The sequence below is a fragment of the Phyllostomus hastatus genome, unplaced genomic scaffold (genome assembly GCF_019186645.2).
Source record: "Phyllostomus hastatus isolate PE091 unplaced genomic scaffold, TTU_PhHast_1.1 phas_scaffold_345, whole genome shotgun sequence".
NCBI lineage: Eukaryota > Metazoa > Chordata > Mammalia > Chiroptera > Phyllostomidae > Phyllostomus > Phyllostomus hastatus.
Window position 1 is genome coordinate 7178307 of NW_025334024.1, and position 22577 is coordinate 7200883.

The 22577-nt window shown below is 49.1% G+C and overlaps 1 protein-coding gene across 3 annotated transcripts in view; it reads right to left on the bottom strand.

Moving 5' to 3' along the window:
- Window positions 1–594: 594 nt before the first annotated feature.
- The window catches only part of BCO1 (beta-carotene oxygenase 1), a 30639-nt gene continuing 8656 nt past the window's right edge, over window positions 595–22577 (bottom strand). The window contains exons 4-11 of one of the 3 annotated variants that reach the window (XM_045818809.1): window positions 22009–22156; window positions 20256–20403; window positions 16995–17215; window positions 14187–14444; window positions 7080–7185; window positions 4094–4188; window positions 2964–3075; window positions 595–1171 (exon numbers count right to left, since the gene is read on the bottom strand). In XM_045818809.1, coding sequence (XP_045674765.1) covers window positions 942–1171; window positions 2964–3075; window positions 4094–4188; window positions 7080–7185; window positions 14187–14444; window positions 16995–17215; window positions 20256–20403; window positions 22009–22156 — 1318 coding nt within the window. In that variant the 3' untranslated portion in view covers window positions 595–941. Of the gene's footprint in view, window positions 1172–1229; window positions 1283–1383; window positions 1928–2963; window positions 3076–4093; window positions 4189–7079; window positions 7186–14186; window positions 14445–16994; window positions 17216–20255; window positions 20404–22008; window positions 22157–22577 lie in introns of those variants that run through there. The other 2 variants (XM_045818811.1, XM_045818810.1) reach the window with 2 other exon arrangements.

Below are 22577 nucleotides of genomic sequence, written 5' to 3' on the forward strand. Positions count from 1 at the left end.
GGGAATGGTGAAGTTCACAGTGCCTACATGTGAGCAGAAGCCGAGTAGGGCTGCAGGGAAAAAGCCAAACCATCTGCCCCTCCGGGGTATTCATGCACTGTCGTTGGAGATTCCTTCCCGTCCTCTGCCAGGCACCAGGCACCCCCGAGACTGCAAAGCTGAGACTCGGATGTCCATGGGGCTCCCAGTATTCACAGGGGGGCCCTGCGTGGCTTGCTCCTTGTTTCCTCCATCCCCACCGCCACGCTCCCTCCCTTCTGCCCCAAATGCTTGACAGCCCATTCATCTTGGAGAACCTTCTTTCCTGTAGAGACATGGGTGTGGCTCTGCTGCCCTGGTTCTCAGCATCAGGCAAGACCTCCTCGTGTGAGCCGGGCCTGGTATTCAATCCTGCATTCTAGCTGCTCGGCCATGGCCAGTTGAGGCGGTGTCCAGACCCTTAACCCCCTCCTGTAAAAGGTGGATTCCCACCCCCACCTGTCGAACCTTTGGTTGTACAATGAGCCATCTAGCTTGCTAAAACCATCTAGCTCTGTCGCTGTATTTTATTGCCTTAGAAGCACTTCAGAGGAAGGAAGCCATGTAAAAATAAAATAAGGTTGGAACAGACTTTCAAGTTTTTATTATTTTATATCACGTCATGCGTTGCATGGAATGACCACAAAGGGCTGGCCACATAATTCACTAACAGGGCATGGCTGAGAAAGCCAGAGCTCCCAGGTGCACAGTCCAGTCCACTGGGAAGAACGGAGAGAGGGAAGAGAGCGATGAATATGTGACAACGTAAGTTCTGATTCACGATCGTCGTCTTTACAGGAAAAAGTCTTTCCCAGAAGTGCTAGAGCCGATTAATAATACTTGATCAACTTTCCAACAAGAGTTACGGGAGGGATCACACCTGTGTTCTGCGGGAGCCTTGCCGGCGGGGCCGTCCAAGCCTGTCAGGTCTGTGAGGCCACGCGGGGCTCTGAGGCCTGGTCCTGGGCTTCCTGGGGAGGGGCCCATTTGCTCAGGTCCAAGTCTGCGTCTGGGATGAATAACCCGTGGAGATCCAGGTGCATGTCTACATCTACATATGCGCGAGCCAGTTCCGTAAAACTTTTGGCATCCAGAACAAGCAGAAAAGGTGGCTTTTGGGGATCAGAAGAGATGATGGCTGATAAGATAATTCCTTTGGGGAAACAAAAGGAGACACTTTGTAAAAGTGCAGCCTTGAACTTCCTCCAGGTGGAACGATACATTTCTCAGCTGTGTCTCCCTGTGCTCGTTAGACCGTCAGTATCTAATCCAAACAGAAGGGAAGTGAATTTGATATTCTGTGAGAGCAGCAGAGAAAGGCCAGGGAACTGGAAATCAGCAGACCTGCTTCCAGCCCTGGCTGCGCCAGACACTTCACCTCTCTGAACCTCAGTCTCTTCTTTTGTAGAATGGGGATAATGTTCTCTACCCTCTTAGGCTTGCTGAGAGGATCTCTTGCATGGTGAATTACAAAAGCACTTTGTAAATGACTGTGTGCACTGAAGAATGGCTGTTTCCCTACAACTTAGAAACTCTGATGATAGAGGATCAGTTTCGATGATGCATTTAGGCTAATACACATCACTCAACTAAACTCAGACTGGATGAGCATAATTCACCGCATGCACATGCAGCACATAGGCAGCCTCAGCTTTCCCTTCTGTGAAATGGAAACATTCTAAGCACTCACTCTCAAGGAATAGAGTTACAAGAAATAATGCACATAAACTTCCAGCCAACATTCGTGCTTCTTCCCAAGGCCTCCTGGGTGTCAGAGTGGCTGAGTGTAATTGAAGTCAGATCGGCTTGGACTCACGCCCTACCTCTGTGGGCACTGGGCGTGTGACCTTGGGCAAGTTACTTCATTCTTTGAGCCTCTCCTTTGGTGAAACGAACACAGTGCTCCTCCCTGCCCATGGAGAGAATGCACGGGATACGCTCAAGCAGCCCAGTGGGAGGCCAGCCTCAGCAGGTGGGGGTACCAACAACCCCCAGCTTCAGAAATGACCGTGACACGGGGTCCCCTGCCTGGCGCCAAGTCACGAATAATCAGTAGGTAGAAAACCACTCCCTTCTCACCTGAGGGAAGCAGCTGGCAGGCTTGGCAGGGCAGCCCCACCCATGGCTCTTGTTACCCTCCTTAGCACCCTCATGGGTGTAGGCAGGGCATTTCTGGGTCAAAGGCAGAATCAAAGAAGGAAAGGGCCATTTGTCACGTGGAAACCCAGAAAAGCCAGGTGGGCCTCAAATACACATTTCTAGTTGCTCCGAAGAAAGGTACATGCTTAAATAATGAAGAACTCTGACTCAGCCATGAAAATGAATTCTAAAACCAAGACGCCACACTCTGGGAAAGGGCAGTGTTGCTCAGGGGAAAGGAAGTGGGCTTCTGTGGAAGTGAAGGAAACAAGGAAGTAAACAATTTAATCCCCTTCGAGGGAGATCTGACCTTTGCTGCTAGGTGGTGACTTCTACCTGGGGCCAGTCAGACAACCTGTCCTCGCCAAGTGACTTAGATGGGAACTTTAAGCCACACAGTGGTCAGCTTGACCTCCAGAGGGGCTGAAGACTGAAGGTCAACCACGACTACAAGCCCCGACCCAGGCTCCGATGTGTAGGCCGAGGGGAGTTTCCAGGGTTGGCCACACTCCACGGATGCCAGTGTTGGGAGCAGGGAGTGTCCATGACTTCCCCGGGCGCGGGGAGGTTGGGGGGTGCTGGGGACAACTGGGAGCTCCAGCAAGCTTGCAGATAATGTCAGGGGTATGTGTGGTCTTGGGGCCTCCCTAGCCCTGTAGCTTTGAATTCATACAGGCCTGGGTTTCAGAGCATGACTCTACCAGCTGTGGCTGTGGGCAGGGCCACTGCCCCGCAGTGAGGTCTCTGTGTGAGAACGAGATCGCAAGCTGAGTGCAGTGGGTGGGCTCTCCTTCCCGGAGACCTACCGTCATCCTCGTCTTTGGTGCCCGGCGTGGGCACAAACAGGGGTTCCGCCGGCCAGTAGTGCTCCTCTTCCCATTTTAGGAATGACTTTGTGAGAATGTCATATTTGATCATCTGTACATGCAAAGAGGAGAAACATGGGGATGATGTGTTGGAAAGCAGGCTTATTTCCTGTGAGTAGGAAGGCACCAAGGCCCACAGAGAAAGCGGATTAAGCCCCTCAAGTGAAGACTCCGGAATGGCACGCCCTCTGGTAAGGACAGTGACTGAATGAAAGCAGCCAGCTTCCCCCTTCAACTCGGAGCAAAGGTCCTCCTGCCACCTCAGAGCTTACACTACGCACTGAATTCTTTTCAAAACAGAAACCCTGGAATTACCTAGTATTTGGCCCTACAGTGCAACTTGTTGATAGTTAAATAAACTAATATATTCAATGCAGATATTTAAAGTATAATACAATTCCTTTGTTGTTTTAAAAGTATAGATCACTGGACTTCTGTTAATCACCAAGAGTCCTGTTTCCCCTTAGGGTGTGGGAGTGTCTTGTGGTGTGTGAATGTGTGTGGGAAAAACTCAATTTTCTTACTTTCTTACTTCGTACTTTCTGTACTGCACATTAAAAAAAAAAGACTTTCTATTGTATTGTTAAAAATGAAGATATTAAGGGAAAGTAGTGTCTGTACAGCATTTAGCATAGTTCCTGGGGTAAGTATTCCACAAATAGTAGTTTAAAAAACAAAATAAATCTTTCAAGCTTCAGCTGTCCCCTCCCTGCTGGAGAGGGTGAGGCAGGGACTGGAACCCCCTGGACACTTCCTTGTCCTCCCTGCCTGCCGCCTTAGCGCTCCGAAAACACGTGTGGAATAAGGAACTCAACCAAACTCTAGAGTTTGGCTCTAGAGTTCGGCTACCCTCCTGAGCTTCAGCCCAGGAGGCGCAGCTCTCTCTCCAGGCTCATCACTGTTTCGAATGTATTTTGTCCCAAACTGACCTACTCTCTAACCTACCTCCAGTCCCCCAGGGAACCTCCCTCTTGCCCTCCCTTTTCTAATCAAGGTCACCCAGTCGGAGAATCTGAGAAGTCAGCTTTGTAGACAGGACTGTTGTAGGCCACGCACCTAGGGATCAGTACCTTGTTTGGGATGGGACTCCTTTGAATTTCAGCAGCAAAGACATACCGGTATCGCTTCCCGTTGTGAGCATAATTGATCTGAGGCAGTTCTAAGCCTAGAGAGAATGATACAGCTGATGAAGCTTCATCACCAAGGGCTGAGGGCATCCACCCTTTGTGCCTGGCCGGGTACCCTTTCTACAAATGCTGCTCCCAGGCCAGGACCCCTGAACCTGATTCAGGCACTGGACTGGATCAGGGTAGTCATAGGGCAGGGGGGAGGAAACTCTGACAATTATCCTGGCTCTATTAGAAGGTTCAGGAGCAAGGTTTTAAGTATATAAAAATCTTTAATTATCCAAGATAGAAATCAAAAGTAATTGCATGATTAAAATCAGAGGCTATTGCAATTTTTAAAAGCTCTTTTAAAAAAAGTCTCGTGTGCACACACGTGTGTGTGGGAGTGAAGAGAAACTTCTGACTCTGTGGAAGGACTGTCAATGGGAAATAGTTAAAATAAGTCTGGTGAATTCATATATAATAACACTATGTTAAAGTAATATTTACAAAGGATTTTAATAATGTGGGAAAATATCCTTATCATAAGGTCCACATAAAAGGATGACTATAGAATTATCTCCATTCTGTTAAAAATGAAGAGGAAAATTCTGAGAAGCATTGCTGGGGTGATAACCTCTCTATATTCAATGGTTTATATTTTGTATTGTACATCCTAAGTTTTTTATTGTATGAAATTTTCATTATACTTATTACTTTTGTAATCCAAAAAACCTTAACGTTTTGTCCAGGTAAATGCATATATATTTATATGTTCCTGTTGTGTCAAATTGAATGTCTAAGTCTGAGTACCAGAATGAAGGTCCTCCCCGTATGAACTAGGACCGGCAGAGGAGCTGGGTGCCGGGGACGATACAATGTCCGAGCAGAGAGGACGCGGGGACAGGCACATCTGCCACATCAAGGCCTCCGGAGAAGGGCCCGAGGCGTGCACGGTTATCGGGCTCAGCGAGGGGTGAAGGGGAGTGGGTTACTGAGATGGGAAGGTGTATCATCTCACAGGTGAGCAATCATGAACTTCCGAGAGCCAGGGCAGGATGAACAAGAGGAAGAGAGGCCACCCACATACTTCAATCAGAAAAAGATGCCCACGATCGGCCCTAACATAGGCCTGAGACTTCCTATGGTGCTCCTGGGCCCCTCAGACCTGGTTGGGGACCCACTACCCCACACTGTAAATGGCCGACCATAGGCACTTGATTTATAAAGTGTGATTCACCCCAGCAAATTCTGCATGACTATTAAGCCATGTTCTTCAAGAATCTTCAGATGTGGGAAAATTCTCAGACCACATTCATTAGGTGGAAGGAGCCACTTCAGAGTATTCTATGTGGTATGGAACAGATTCATCAAAGTATAAATGCAGAGGTTGAGGGGTTTTGCGTCAGAGAAACCTGGGTGCGGGTCCTGGCTTTGCTGCCTGTCTTTAGCCAAGTCGCCCTATTATTCTCAGCTTTTCTGTCCTCAGTTCTAAAAGAAGAATATTATGTGCCAACCCAGAGTTAGGTTGCCTGTTAGAGCTGCCTGTTAGAGTTGTTCTAATAATAATGGCTCCTTTTGGTGGGACTCTCAGTACGGGCCAGGCCCTGAGCTCAGTACATTGTGTTATGTGAATGATAACACGATGACGGTGCCGGGGTGAGAGGAGAGGATGTCTGAGCAGCTCCCAGCAGTGGGCCTGGCATGTGCCAAGCAACCCGTGCACAATAGAAAAGACTGGATGGATAATTCCAAAGGTTGTCCTGGGTGGAGGGACTATGAGGGATTTATCTCTTGCTATACTTTCCAGTATTGCCCAAGATTGCTGCAATAAACAGGAATTCTCTTCTCAGAAACAAGAAGACTGTAATGTTTTAAGCCTCCATCTGCCCACACTGCATGGCGTGGCGGGTCAGAGGACATGGAAGTTGATGCCTTAAGAATTAGAAACAAGATCTGTATTTACACTTTTAAAACCCCAAGAGTCTGGGTGCCGCACAGAACTGGTTATTGGATCCACGGGACGCTGTTTACAGAAATGGTCCTGGTGGGCAAATCTGAGGTCATCCTAGGAGAGTCCCCAGGATGGCACCCTTCCAGATGCCTGAACCTGGCATGGGGCAGCCAGCGTGGGGAGCAAGCTTTGAGTTTAGAGCCATGCCCTGCCATTCTCTGAGTATCCTGGGCAAGCCGGTTCACTATGAATTGAAGTGTTGAACTCAGGTCTAGCTAAGCTGGACTTTTGTACATGTTGGTGACAACACTGAATGCAAAAACATGGCCCTGTCCCACAGAGTTATTATATTCTAGGGCTGTGGTTCTCAGTCAGGGCGATGGTGCCCCCCGGGACATTGGAAATGTGTGGACATGTTTCTGGTTGTTCCAGTCCAGGGTGGGGGTGCTATTGGCATCTGGTAGGTTGAGGCTCAGGATGCTGCTCAACACCCTGCAATGCCCAGGACGGCCCCACCGCAGAGAATGACCAGCCCCAGGCATCAGTAGTGCCAGGCTGAGAAGCACTGCTCTAGTAGGCGTGACTTCTAGTCAAGGGGGTTTACATTGTGTGTGTAGCTCAAACTTTCTGAGGCCCAGTTACCTCCTCCGTGAAATGGGGCGGACAGCGCCTGCTGTGCAGGAAATTGTGGATGTGGAGAGGTGGAGACCCAAACACTCTGTGCCCACAGGTCGGCAGCGCAGCATTTGCAGAGTGCAGCCGTGCCAGTCCCTGGGGCCAGTGACCATCCCAGTGCCTTCCTGGGAGGTGTTGGAAGATGTACCAGACACAACTGTCTCCAAATGCTCTTCACTGGGATGTCCCAGAGAGCCCTCCTCTTTGTCCCTTGTCCGTGCATAGCATCTCTGAATTGGAAGGAGGTACTACGTGAAGGGGCCTGGGGGTCTTCATGAAGTCCCACCCTTCCCTAGCCACAGGGAGAGAGGATGTATTTACCTTCACAGAGCAACTCCGGCTGGCAGTAGACTTGGTCATCTTTCTCCTTCAGGGCTCTTGCTGTTGTAGATGCCAGTTTGATTAAATCTGAGCCTACTTCTGCATTCTGGAAGAATCAGTTTTGCAAAAAAAATAAAATAAAAATAAAAAGTTGTTATCAAGAGAAAACATTTGCTTTACTGTATACATTTTAAAAAAAATGCTTTTGCGTATGTCATCTTGCTGTGGCCTCTCATTACTCACAGGAAGCAGCTGTTACGTTATTGGCATTATCGGTTAAAAACGAGGGTTGGCGATATGAAGAGGTTCCCCCGAGGTTGTGTAGCTGGTCGGTGGTAGGACGGGGGCCCCTAAAACCATGGCTCTTTTTTTCTACTCTGGGCTGCCTTATCCCTCGCAGGTGAAATTAATGTACTTTTTAAGTACTGGATGATTCACCTGTAAAAGGCTGCATCAGTCATTAAAAGAATGTTTATAAAGAGTTCATAATAACATGGGAAATGCTCATGATAGAATGCTGAGTGAAAAGGCGGCAGAATACATTGCATGTGCAGTCTGAGCTCAGCCAGCTAAAAAGCTTACACTGGAAAGAGCCTGGGAAAAATATACCAAACGGTAACAATATGGTGGGCAGTGGCATTATGGGGACTTTAATTTCTTTTTCTATTCTTATCTGTATTTTCAGTATTTTCTCCTATGAAAATGTATCACTGCTGAAAAGAAAATAAACATGCAATAAAAATTACTTGGGAGAAATATACCTATCAAGGATGTTCCCTGGCCTCAAGTTATAAGCAGACCCTGCTCTGGTCAGTACCTTACGGCCATCATTGTAACCCAAGAGAGGGATTTAACACAATTGGTTAAGTATTTATCGAGTATTTAGTACTCCCTGTTTCTCCACATACTAGTTATAGGACCTTGAGTAAATTACTTTGCATCTCTGAAGTTCAATGTTTTCATCTGTATAATGAGGTACAGTATATGCATTGTATAAATGGTATATGTGTCTCTGAACTATTGTTCAGATTACATAAGACAATCCATGCAAATGATTTAAAGAGGGCCCGGTTAGCAGAAAGTGCTAGATAAATGCTAGCTGCTGTCGATGATACCACTGTAGGGTCACCACTATTACTCCTTCTACTATCACATTGCTGCCACATCACTGGGGGCGAGTTGAAGGCAGGCACTGGAAGAGAATGTGAAACAAGACCACGAGTCCCTGACTTCACAGTTTGCGGAGGAAAATGTTGTTATGGCTGACTTCTTATTCAAACTTTTATCTACCTTCCAGATCTTCCAAACTGGGCTTTTATAATTAAAACAAACCTATTTGACCAATAGCTGCTTTTTATTGGGAAGGGAAGAAAATTTACTGCATCCTACCTATTGAACTGCAGGGCCCCCCCAATGCTTTTTTAGCATTCAATCCCTCAATTTATAGAAGACAAAACTGAGGCCCAGAAAAGGAAAGTGGCTTGTCCAAGGTCACAAAGAGAGAAGAAGCAGAGACTGGGCCCAGACCTTCATGTGGCAATTCTTCTACTCAGCAGCAAGAACACTGCAGGCAGACGACAAAGCAGGTGCAAAGGCCCAGAGGCTCGCCTGCTCCCATCCTGCAGGCCTCAACTTGAACATCCCCTTCCCTAACAACTCAGTACGCAGTGTCTGTGAGGTATCTGTGCCACGCTGCAATTATTTCCTTTATGGAGCTGCTTCCTTCTTTTATGCTGTCTTTCCCTATGAACACAGCAACCAGATTTTATTCAGTGCGTGGCACACAGCTCCCAGGGAGTAATTGCTGAACAAATGAGTAAATGCGTGACTCAGTAAGCTTTTCCTTGATCTGTCCAGGGGCAAAACATGTGCTTTGCAGAGTGGTTATAAGAATTAAATGAGATGAAGTGCATTAAAAAGTCACCTAGTGCCCAGCACACATGTGTTTTCTTATAAACAAAAGCTCTGGATGCCTCCACTTGCGCAGCACACAGACTGGTGGGAGGCCCCTCCAGGTGACTTGCTAGTCACATGACAGCAACAGGCCTCTTGCACACGTCCTGGGCTGGATTCTCAGGGAGTCAGTGGATCTGCAGCCTGAAACTGGTCGGACTGGTTGAGGGATAAACTGAATTTTCCACACACAACAGTAAAGAACATGACTCTGCTGCTCTCAGCAGCCATCATACTCAGCTTTGGGAAGAGACTGCTTTCCAGCCAGAATTCAACAGCACTCTGTGGGCTTACTTTGAAATCCCTAAACTCAAGGGGGAGAAGAAGTAATCTCAGTAATTCCCGGAAACACTCACTGGCTTTGGAGTTCAGTAGCCCTGGGTGTGAAATCTGATTGACAGCTTTCTGTGAGCTTGCTCAGCCCTGCTGAGCCCACTTTCTTGTTTGTAAAATAGCGGGTAAATTCGTAACTTTTGGATGGGTAGTGAGTGTAAGTGAGCTTCCTTTGACCAGTGTTTGAGGATAATGGTTAGGATTAAGTTAATAATAGCTATGAAAACACCTGATCCAGGACCAGACCCATTATAATTAGTAACCTGAAGCCAGGCAGACATGGATTCAAATCCCAACTCAAATCCCACTGATAATTCTGCAATGTGGGTAGGCGACGTTTTCTCTCATTTGTATCCAGGGGATAATAAATCACTCAGAGGACTGCCATAGAGACTAGGTGAGAAGCATGCAAAACATGCTTTAACCATCCCTAAAACTGCAGGGCCCAGGATGAGAGTGAGCCCCATCAACCCTAGGTCTAAACACATCAAATTGCCAAGTAAAAGACCATTCTCTCCCCTACCTAGGCACACAGACCTCCATAATGTGGAATGGTGTTAATGCGGCAACCAGTAGCCACATGTGGCTATTTAAATTTAATTTTTAATTAAAATTAAGTAAAATTTAAAATTCCGTTTCTCAGCTGCAATGGCTACATTTCAACTGCACATGTGGCTAGTGGCTCCTGTATTGGATGGACAGACAGATACTGTTCTTTCATCGCACCAGGTTCTATTGCATAGTGCTGATCTGGAGGGACAAGTGTGAATTGAGAAGTCTAGGACCCCCTCATGTCTGGATCTGGACCAGGATAGCAGGGTGAGGGCCAGCCTCTCGGCCTGAGCTCTCTGTCCCTGCCCCTTTTCTTCCCATGGCAAGGGTGGCCCAGCCAGCACACCCAAGCCAACAGCTAGCTCTGGCAGCCTCATGGGCCCTGAGGAGGACAGAGGCAGGTGCTGCAAGCAGGCCTGCGCTGTTTGAGCAGGAAATTCTGGGATCCTGGGTAGCCAGTTCATGGTTGGGGTGGAGGAGGGTGTCCCTCTGGGTGGGCCTGACCCTGTAGCCCTTTGAACTCCTCACCCTGGGGAGAAGGGACACCGCTGGGGTATGGCCAGATCAGGGCCTCCAAAGTGCCGGAGCAGGGGCCCCTCTAGCTGGGGTCTGAAGCAGAAAAGGCATTTTAACACAGGGACTGGCATACAGACAGCTCTCATGGTGGCTGCTCTTATAACATTGGGTCATTTTTGCATTGGAGAAAAGACAACAACCAAATCTACTGAGCTAGGAGTTGAAGCCACCGCTTCCAAGTCCAAGACGCTTACGCTCCTCCCACCCCTTGCCCATGACGGCCCCTTATGTATGGATGGCTGTCAGGAGGGAAGTCTGTGCTTATGAACCCACCTGCAGGACAAGGGCAGGGTGCCGTCAGGGACTGCCTGCGCACACCCACATCCCTCCCAGCCCTGCTCTGCCTTCAACAACCCCCCTGACACCCTACATGAACAGGCTGAGGGTGCCAAGAGGCCCCTCCTTCCTTTGACCCCAGCGAGCCTGGACAGCAGAGAATCTGGGGCAGCTGGGAGGTCCCAGACTTTTGAATAGACTCCCCCATTGCCCATTCTACACGGAAAACACTTTCCACTTGGGAAATGTCCCACATGCTAAAGACCCTGTGCCCTTTTGGAGACCTTGCCTCATGTTTTCCATTCATTCATTCATTCATTCATTCATTCATCATTTGTTTATTTAAAATACTCCAGAACTTAATGAGAACCTGCGGAGTGCCAGACGCTGCGATGGGTGCAGGGGATAAATGCTGACAAGACAGAGTCAGGCCCTCTCAGAGCTTCATTCCACAGGAAGCGGTGACGGAGCAAGCTCATTATACTTGAGACAAATGTCGAGTAGAGAGCTGCAGGTGCCATTAGAGTGCACAAATTCATTTGAGGGGAGTAAAGACCCTGACACGTTCAGGAGGACCGGGGATTTGCTTCCTGGCTGTAAATTAGAATCCACTGGGGGCCCTGAGACCATGCCCACACCTGGTCCCCACCCCTGGGGGTTCTGCCTTCACTGTCCTGGGCCGAGTCCCAGCAGGAAGCCCCAGGTAAGTCTGACCTGCAGCCAGGACTGGAGTGGAGGTCTGGTGGGAAGAGAGTAGGGTTGCAGGCAGAGAGACAGGGATGTGCAGATGCCCCAGACTGAAGGGCATTTGACAAAGAGTGGAATCTCCTGTGGTTCTCCTCTAATAAGCCTTTTGGATAGAATGAAATTAGAGCTGCCGATCTGGGCATATAGGCCATGTCCTCCTGCCTGACTTTCTGATTTCAATATGCAGGCGGGGCAACTTGAAAGTGAAGCGAGAAGACATTTTTAAGGGACAATAAATAGCAATTAGAAAGCGTGGCCAGAGCTACCCTTCCCAGGGCTCACTCTTCTTTGCTAGTTTCAAAGCAACAGATGGCTCACACGGCGCCTTTTAAAAATATACATGCTACACTTCTTAGCTTGGTTCCAAGGAAGCAAATCATTTTCAAGCGTGATAAAAGGTTATGAAATCCCATGGTGTGTGGGCAGCAGGAGGGAGTCTTTCCTCTCTGTGTATCATCCCTGGGCTGAGAGCGACGTGTGGGGGCTGGGCCCTGGGATTTTGCCGCCTGCGTGCCCTGTGACACCCCCACTGCTTCCTGGAGCCAGGGGAGGTGGTCCGAGGGCCTGCACGGAGGCCCTGCGCAGAGCGCAGAGCGAGGGCCACAGAGGGCGGTGGCTCAGGGGATGATTATGTGGGACAGGGGCCATTCATTCAACAGCCCTGAATCACCTGAGGAGAAAGTTAATTCCTTTTATTCTTCCAAGCTTTCTGACAGGGTCAAAGGGCAAGTCTCAGCTAGGTGCCACTGTGTCTTTAACAGCTATATACATTTTAGAATTTTCTTATTAACAAAGAGATTAAGTCTTGGCAAGCAACAGTATCTGGCGAGACCTTAAGACCTTTGCTTTATTTCCATTTTTCTAATGCTCATGCTTGCCTTTTATTTGCAGCAAGAAAAGCTGGCTTTCCGCTGGGTAGTGATAGGTTTCCTTTCAACAATGAGTTGATTTAAACAAAATGTGATTTTATAAGTGTTAAATAGAAGTGATGGGAAATGTGGTAAAAATCATGGCAGAGATACACAGGTGACCTCGGATGGGGAGATGCTGGAGAGACGGGGACAACAAACAGACCTGGGGTTTAAAGGCAGGCCCTCTCACTGGCCGGGAGGCGCTGGAACCCCAGCACTGAGGAGCCCAGCAGTGACGGTGGGAGAAGGCTTCCTGGACACTGTGGGATGCCCTCTACTCCGCAGGCTAGCAGAGCCCTGAGAGCTCTTTCCAGGAGTTAGGGCACTGGGGAGAACAGCACACTTACACCTCTTAAAGCTCCAAGGATGGGTTTAGAGACAGGCTGGTGCAGATAACAACCTTGGCTCTGCAGTTCTGGGCTGTGTGACCTTGGGCACATTCTCTAACCTCTCTGAGTCTCAGCTTCTTCATCTGTGAAATGAGTCTAATATAGGAACCTCTCCCACAAGTTGCTTGCATTGTTAAGTGAAGTAAGGAAAATAAAACGCTTAGCAAAGTACCTGGCACGTAGAGTGCATTTAGTAAATACGAGCCATCAAAATTGAATTGAATTAAATTTGGTTTCATTTAAATTAATTAAGACATGAAGTCAGTGAGTTCTGGAGCCAGAAGCCGCCGTGGCCTCCAAAACCAAGCCCAGAGCCTTGGCAGCATCACCCTAATTGAGGATAACATCTGACCTAGTGGTCATTTTTAATGCAAGAACAGGACTATTCAACAACAGGGTGTTGGGTAAGCAAGTGGGGCTGAATCTCTGCCACGGGCTGTCAGGAAAATATTGTAGCAAAATGGTGTTGTAGAAGAACATGTAACATCTTGGAAAGATGTGTGGGTATACCAATAGGTGAAAAAAAAAAGCAGTACACAAAAGAGTATGCACACATTCAGCCACGAAAAGGAATGAAGTACTGATGTACCTTGCAGCACAGATGAACCCTGAACTCGTGACGATGACTGAAAGGAGCCAGGCACAAACTGCCGCACATGCACGACCCGTTTGCATGAAATGCCCAGCGAAGGCAAATCCTCAGGGACAGAGCGAAGTGACGGTTGCCTAGGACTGGGGGTCGGGGGTGCGGGTTAAAAGGTGTGAGATTTCTTTTGAGGGTAATGATAATGTTTTAAAATTGATTGTGGAGATAGTTGTACAAGTTTGTGAATATACTAAAAGCCATTGAATTATACAGTTTAAATGAGTGAAAATGGGTAAATTATATGGCATGTGAATTATATCTCAATAAAACAGTTAAAAATTATGCACAGTGTGATCTGGAAAAGCAAATCACATTGTATGTAATTTTAACCACTTTACTGAGATATATATCAATATGTATATTGGAATATATAACATAGTATATACTATATGCACATATCAATTATGTGCATGTATATATATATCAGTGTGTCTATCTTGCTAGCTAGTTATCTATGAAGAGGGAGAGAGAGACTTGGAGGGTAATACAAATACATCTATGATGGGTTTATGGGGGATTTCCTTCCTTTTTACTTAATCTATATTTTCTAAAGTTTCTACTATGACTATCTACTACTTTTGGGGAAATAATGAAAATGTTTTCTCTCTTTTTTTAAGAACAGCTCATTTTGGATTTCAAAGTCAATCAGATCAGGGCCACAGCCATTTTCTACCTGGGCTCACGTGTCCGCAGGAATAAAATGGGCTTTCCTTCGAGCCATTACCTTGTCCACGCAGAGGGGCACAGCGAACCTCTTGAGGGCGGATACACAGATGACCACAGAATTCTCTTCAGAGTTGTTCTTTAAGTGGGCCAAGTAGAAACACTGGTAGAGGCTGCTGTCCTCGTAGGCAATGACATCGAACAGGAGGCAGCCGTCCTCTTCGTAGGCATTGACGTGGTGGAAGACCACCATGGGGTCCGTGTAAAACTTGGTGGACACGGGCTTTCCAGTCCTTCGGTCGACGATGTGAATGTGAGTCTGAAAGAAGATGCGCATCCCGTGGTCAGCTGTCCCTCTGCTGGCCCAGTGCTGCGGCATCAGGTACGGGACAAGACCCACCCCTGCCGTGCACTGGCTCATGGCCTTGCAGCATCCCCTGCCTGTTCCGACCCTCGGTGCCCCTCCTCCAGAGTGCCAGACGCACAGAAGGACTGAGCGGGGGGCTGTCAGTTGTTGTGTGTCCAAGTGCATCTCTCTCTGATGGAGAGGAAGTTTGTGGGCCAGGGCTGCTGTGTCACCAAGAGCGCAGTGTTTGGGGGAGGCCCCGGAGGGTGCGCTGTTTCCCCTCCTTTACCTGATTATGATTCTGGGTGGGCAGCAACATGCCAGCTCCCTGGAAATGGCCAAGCTGGAGAGAACTGGCCAGGTGCCAGAACTCTAGGCCGCCCCAGGCTCCATCCAGCTCCCAGCCAGAGAGTGTGCATAGCTAGAGCCCCTAAACCCAAACACCACACTTGCCCTTTTGGGTCCCCCTCTCCGACCTCCAGCACAGAGCTTGCTACAGGGACGCAGTCGTCACAGCAACACCCCTGCCCTGGAGGGCTGAGTGACCTGGTTCTACTTAAGGAGCCCACATGGGTATCAGCTCCTGAGGCTGCTGCACCACTCTGGGTGTCATGAGGCGGTATCACTCTGGGTGGTAATTAGCCCTATCTGTAGCCCCAGTTGCCTAATCCAAAGGGAGGGAGTTGTTTCTATCTGTTGGTAGCTCTGGCCCAACCACCCTCCTCCCTGCTTGTTTGTTTCTTTCTCACCTTCCCCAGAATCAACCTGTGAATATTAAGCAGGGTGCAGAGGAGGAGAGCTCTGATAGCATGGCGGTGGGAGTCATTCTGGGAGGTGAGCACAGGGGTAATTATTTTAGGCCTTTCCTTCCTCAGGATTCCAATCCCTGGGTCAGCCACAGGGACTTGCAGAGAGTTCCCTCTGAAATGCATTTCCACGCCCCATCCCAGGGCTCACTGCCCTGCCCTCCAGACCCAGGAGCCTCAGATTGGAGGCCAGAGGGCCAGGGAGCTCCTGCCACTGGGATGCTCCTCCGCGTGCGTGGGGAATTCGGCTGTGGGGCAACCCCAACTTCCGCTGACTTCCCAGCTGCTGTCTTGCCCCCACTCATTCATTCCGCAAATATTTGTAGAAGGCCTACGACACATCAGACACTTTTTCAGGAACTAGAGAGACAAAATAAAGCCAAGCCTCTGGATAATGGGCCCTGGAGCTTATATTCCGGAGCGGGTGAGTCCAACAGCCAATGATCAGACATACAATATGTCCAGGATGATGAGCACTACTGAGGAAAATGAAGCGGGACAGGGGTGGAGGAAGCCTGGGGAGGGGTCTGTAATAGATGGGTCCATCAGGGAAGGCCTCAGGGTCCGGGGGCTTGAGCTGAGACCTAGAGTAACTGAGGTAGGAAGCCGTGTGGGGCAGGACATTCCAGGGGACAGAACGTGCAAAGGCCCTGAGGCAGGGATGTGTGGGGCTGGTTGGAGGAGGTACAGGGGGAGGTGGAGTGAGCAGGAAGCCAGTGGTTGGGATGAGGGCACGTGGGGATTTACAGGCTAATGAGTGGGGCCTTTGGATCTTATTCCAAGGAAGATGGGAAACACCTGGAAGGTCTTAGCAGAGGCGGGGCCACACCTAACCTCTTTGTTCCCTCAAACACTTCACTCTCCTCCCTGAGAAGAGAGGATACGCCTTAACGAGGTGGTGGGACACAAATTTGTATATGCACATAAAGAAGTACATGGTGCATAGAAAGAGGAGTAGAAGAACGTCAAGTGGATAGTGGGAGCTCTCCCTGGATGGGGCAGTGGATGAGAAGGAGGGAGGAGAGAGGACGGGACATGGAAGGGGACTTGATATGTCACTTTCTATACTTGTGTATTTGAGACTTACTTGATGTATTTCACAAGTAACAGCAGCAAATACACACACACACATACGCACATGTGAAGACATAGATCCAGATATCGTATGTACCTGGACACACATGTACATACTCTATGCTCCCAGGTGCACCTACACTGAAGGCGTCTCTGTCCTACCAGCTGGTGGAACACTCTGTCATCGTGTCTGAGTAAACTCGGGCCCCGTCCCCGGCGTGACACAGTGGCCGCAGGGGTGCCGAAAGGCCTTGTCGATGGACAGTGGAGGCTGGGGGAGCCCAGACATTGGTTAGGACTGAGGTGAGTGGGGACTGCCTTGGTTGGTGAGGCTACCTTGTCCAAGGTCACACACCCTTTCGGGACAGTCTTCTCCACTGACTTACTGCTGGGGGGCATAAAGGCCCGGCACCCGTGCCCTAACTCGGGACCACTCTGAAGGACCATCCCAACTTCAGAGCCCTCTGGGAGGTTGGCTGACACCTCTGGGGAGACCATATGGTAGTTTACTTCCTCCTTTCCTAAGAAACCTCCTCCAGGCTGACCTCCGTCTCAGTGTCCGCTGCCCGGGACACCTGGCTCTGGCTGTCCACTGTTGTGGTTCCTCAGGCACAGCAGGTCGGAGACCTCAGCCAGAGCTTACCTTCTCCTCCTTGTGGAAAGTTAGGCAGGAAGCCCAGTTCACTCCCCGGATGTACGCAGTTGCCAGCTTGAGAATATCCAACTTGAAGGGCTGCTCAAGAAAAACGACGTAGTTCTCGGTGATCCCGAAGCTGTGGTAGTAGCTCGGGTTGAGAAGGGAGCGGGAGTGGATGGAGCAGAGCACCTCCGTGTGACTCAGGGGGCTCTTCCCCTTCGTCCTGTCTAGAAAAAAGCAAGCCTCAGGCACAGTGCAGGTCCTGGCCACCCCAGGCCGACTGTACCACCACCACCTGCAGCTGAGCCTCTCAAACTGACCTGGTCACTAAGGATAACCTTTGAATAAGAGCTGACACGTAAAGTAGAGAAGGAGTTGCTGCCTAGCTGACTCGGGGGCAGAGGCTCAGAGCCCTCCCTGCTCAGGCTCACCCCCCTGAGACCTGGTTCTGCAATCTGAGAACACTGAACCCCACAGTCAGGTCTCTGGGCCTGGGGTCCACAACCACAGCCCCAGAGCTAACTCAGCCTCCCACTGCTTTTGGGCAAGGGTGTATTTGAAACACAGCTGAGCTCCCGCCTTTTATGCAGGGTCTATATCTGCTTTTGCCTTCGAGCTACAATAGCCCTGTTGAGTAGCTGTGACAGAGACCACATGTCTGCAAAGCCTCAGATATTGACTCTCAGATCCTTTACAGAAAGTCTGTCGACCCCTGCTCTGAAGCAATGCTTCTCAAATTTGACCGTGCATGCGGAGCCTCTGGGCACCATGACAAAACGTGGAGTTGGACTCAGCATGCGGGCTGGGGCCTGAGGTTCTGTCAAGCTGGCCCAAGCTTATGCTTTGACAGGTTGCTTAGGACCATCATCTGATATTGTGAGTTAATAGAAAAAATATCAGTATATATTGGCCTCTGCCTCGGTTCCTGCCACAAAACTCCTAAAACCTATGTGATTTCATAAGTGATAAGAGCCCTAGGAACAACTCTTATTCTAATATTGACCCCATCCCTGACACTGGCTCCTAAAACCTTTGTAAATTCCTAAGTGATAAGAGCTCTAGGAGCATCTTTTGTTCTAACGAGGTGACTCCAGATGGCTCCTGTATGGGGGCTGTCACCAGAAAGACCAAGCCACGATTACGAGCTTGGGATTTTTCAGCCCCACCTGCTGTCCGCCAGATGAGAGAAGGGCTGGAAATGGAGTTAATAATTGATCATGCTTACGTAAGAAAGCCTCCTTAGAATCCCAACAGTATGGGGTTCAGAGAGCTTATCGGTGGCGAACACATCCACACTGGGAGGGTGATGCACCCCAGCTCCATGGGGGCAGAAGCCCCCGGGCGCCAGAACCTCCCAGCCCCTGCCCTCTGCCTCACTTCATCTGGCTGCTCATCTGCATCCTTGATCATGTCCTTTCATAAACTGGTGAGCGTGTTTCCCTGAGTTCTGTGGGCTGCTCTAGCAAATTAATCGAGACTGAGGAAGGGGTGGTGGGAACCCCCGATGCAAAGCCCGGTCTGACCAAAGTGGGGAGTAACCTGGGGACCTACTACTCTTGACTGGCATCTGAAGTGGGGTAGTGGGGGCTGAGCCCTTAACCTGTGGGTTTTGACACTACCCAGTGGACCGACAGCCAAACAACTGAGGTTAGTTTTCGGACACCAGCAGCTGTCACAGAGAATTGCTTGGTGGGGGAAAGCGTCTCCCCATCTAGTGTCAGAAGTGTTGAGAGTGTCAAGGAGACACTCAGGAGGGAAAACTGGAGTTTTTTTAATGTAGACCTGAATTTCAGAGGGTCTCCATGAATTCTCCTGGCATTGCCCCTTCTGGAACACCTGAGAGTGAGACTTATGTACCCGCGATGATGACGGGCTGTTACACAGACTGTGACCATCAAGGCAGGCAGAGTGAAATAATGGAGCAGTCCAACTGCCTCACCCAGTGCCCAAACACGGAAGGTGCTCAGGACGGGTTCGGTTTTCTTAGTCCTCTGCAAGGGTGACTCATCCGCAGGCCACAAGGCTTCCCCTCCCAGGCCTGGGGCTGATGTCTGACCAGTTGTCTGCAAGTATCTCTGCCTTCCTTGTGGCCACCTGTGCACATTGTGAACAGCTGGCCAGTGGGAGGGAGGCTGTGGGTTACTTCTTTTTCATAAAACAAATGCAGCACAAAGCAAACTGAAGTGCAAAGCACCCTAGTCTGGCAGGCAGGAGACGGGCCTAATCCCAGGGGAGCCACCAGCACGGAGCAGGCGCTCAGAGGGTAGGTAGCTGCTTGCATGATGTTGGCAGCTCCTGTAAGCTGTGTGACCTTGGGCATGTCACCTGATGCCCTGGGCCTCCCAGTTCTCTGTAATATGAAGTGGTAAACTAAAATGCCTAGATTATCCCCAGGTCTGACATTCTAGAATCCTAAGCTAGACCCTATGTCCCTTTATTGACTTTAATGAAAATACTCAGTGCACCTTCTGACGTCAGGGGCTTGCTCATATTTGCCAGCAGAGCTGGGTAATTTGCTCAGGAGGTTCTATAGGACGGTGGGGGAGGGGGAGAGGCAGGGATCACAGATGGAAACCAGTTTTCCCAAACTAGGAGGTCAGGTCAAGCACCCCTTATACTGGTGCCCTGTCTCCAGCCACCATCACAGGCCTGGTCTCCTGGGTATGCTTTCAACGAGGGGCCTGGACAAAGGCTAGGAGTCCCACCTTCCTTCCCCACAAATTAGCCTGGGCTTCCCTCCAGGATCTCAGTGCTGAGTGGAGAAGGTCCAGAAGGCCTGGAGAACAGGGTGGGGATCTGGAGTTGATCCCAGCAGGGCTGGGCTCCCGGAACAACCCTGGGAACCTGGCTTCCGGGGGCTGGGATGCAAGTGGGAGGCACAGCCCTGACATGCAAAGGTTTGTCTGGAGACTGGAAGAATGACAAGAAGGAGGGAAGGCAGGAAGGAAGGCAGGAAGGAAGGAAGGGGATGATAAATGAATGGATGGATAGATGATGAACAATGGATAAATAATGAATAAATTAATGAATTAATGAACTGTAAGGTCCAGGAAAGGAGGTTAGAAGAGTAAAAAGGGCTTTGCTGCTTCCAAAAGGAAACCCAGCAACATCTCTTTTCTCGTAAAGAAGAAAAATGGATTCAGGGTCACCTGATTCATCTGGGAGGGAAAGCATCAGATTGAGCCAGTGGCATCAAGGACAGTCAGAACTCTCCAGAGGGAGCCACCCTTGGCGTTTGTGCCTCATTACGTCCGCAGAGTGACCTACCCGGTACTGCGGCAGGGATCTTAAAGATCACGTATTTCGTCTTCCCTTTGTCCACAATGGAGGTGCCCATGTTGAGAACATTTCCAGCTGAATCGTAATGAGGATGCGCTGTTGCCAGATTTATAGCCACATATTTTCGATAATCAATCTGCAAAATATAACAGGCACCTGGTTTTAAAAAGGGGAGAAGTTGAAGTTGAAATCTTGTTCAAAACTGATTGATTCTAGGTTTAGAGAAATGATGGCTATTTTTGCACATTTTCTGATCTGAAAGTGAGACAGACTTCACCTTTAATGAGAATGTTCACTCTTGAGACCTGGTCTAACCTCACGGGGGACCTCCTACTGCAAATAGGTGGCAGGGAGGTTAGTGAGCCGCGTGTGTTTTCTGTGGCAGGTTTTTGGAGCCTGCAGCCTGGCGCTGCCGGGGGCCCTCAGAGTGGAGACAGGACACCTCCCCTCAGAGAGCTCTAAGCAGTGGCCTGTGCAAAGAGGCAGCCATAGTGCTAATCTTGGCCACTGCTCTGTGTCATTCTGCTTCAGTCATTTAAATCTTCCCTTTTTGCATTCCACATAGGCAGAATTCTCCAGGCCTCTCTCATAGGATTATTCTGGGAATGGAGAGGTTACAAAAACATTTGGTCAAAGTAAAATTCAACTAGCAAGCTCAATAATGACCCCACTCTGAACAAGCCACAACTGGAGAATAATGGGGTGGCTTGGGAACCAGCTGTCTGCCCTTCCTCCCCCAGAATAGCACAACCTCCAGCCAAAAGTCGACAGATACTCCATTCCCTCCTAGTGTTTCCTCCCTGCAACTCTGTGGAATGCGTACATCAGTTGGACCTATGCTGCCTAGCTTAAAAGGAGCTGTACATAATTTCACAGCTAAGAGAAGCACTCCTTTTAGCAGATCGTTAAAATGTATTACAAAGACACTGAGACTTGGAACAGCCAGCTGGAGAAAACTGAAAGTGGGTCTACTGATGTTCACAAAAATGTTGACTTAATTCTGCCCAGGAAAGGTATGTGTTTGGGCGTTTATTTCTGTGCTCTTGCTCTCTGCCTCATGCCTCCCTCTTCAGGTCAATACAAGGTAAGGCCACTGGGAGTCCTAGGCGGTCCAGCACAGCCATCCAGACTCTCACTGAGCTGCCACTCAGAGCCGAGGACTGAGGATACTGTTGTGGATTATAGTGTGTCTTCTAAAGAGATATGTTGAAGTCTTAACTCCTGGTACCTGTATGTGGATTTAGGGTCTTTGTAGATGTAATTAAATTAGAATAAAGTCATGCTAGATTAGGGCGGGCCTTAATCCAATGATTTACATCCTTAGAAGAGACTAGAGTGTTGTATCCAAAGAACACCAAGGATTGCTGGCAACCACCAGAAGGTGGAAGAGGCAGGGAATGTTCCTCCACTAGAAATCACTGTCCTCCTTCAGAGAGAGCACGGCCTTCCTGACACCTTGATTTGAGACTTTCAGCCCCCAGAACTGCGAGAATAAACTTCTGTTGTTTTAAGCCACCTAGTTTATGGTTCTTGTTATGGTAGCTAGGAGTGAATATAGACACAAAGATGAAAAGACAGTCCCAGCCCTCAGGGAGCTGAGACGCTAGTGTGAGTGCTATGCTGGGGAAGCACAGAGTCAGTGGCGCTGGGGGGGGGGGCGGCTCCTGCAGGCCTCATGGCCTCACCCAGGGGGGTCCTGTCTTGAGTCAAAAACTGACGCTAGGTGTAGATTTGCTGATACCTTTTCCAGAGTTTCCAGAGTCTGTGGGTCAATTTTCCTGATGTAATTGGTCTCTGTGGTTGCATAGAAGTCTCGTCCACACTTTATGATGTTAATCAGGCAGTTGTCTGTGAAATCTGGGATGGTGTGGGACAGGTAGGAGAAAGCTCTGGGGAAGAAAGCAAACCAATGGCTGTGTCTACGCGACTGGGAAATTCTGTTTAAGGTGCTTTTAATTTTCCTACCACTTAAGATGCTCTCCTTCAACTTAAGGAAGAAAAAGTACTGGGTCCCAATGGGTTACCTGAGGACTCAGATAGCAAGTGTTCAAAGGTGCCACCATATTGAATCAACTAAGGAGTGACAATCAGCTGGGACAACATGACCACCAAAGTCTCTCCTGGCCTCTCAAAAATCCAAAGTCTCCTGCACCAAAGCCAGAAAGAGCTGGGGGATTGTTCTGAAGAATTTTAAGAAGCTCTACAGAAATCACACATCTATCCATTATGGCCCCCCAAAACTAGCAAAACAACAAATCCTTGCTTTTGGCAGGAATGTGAGTCCACACTGGTTACCTCAAATTTGTCCAG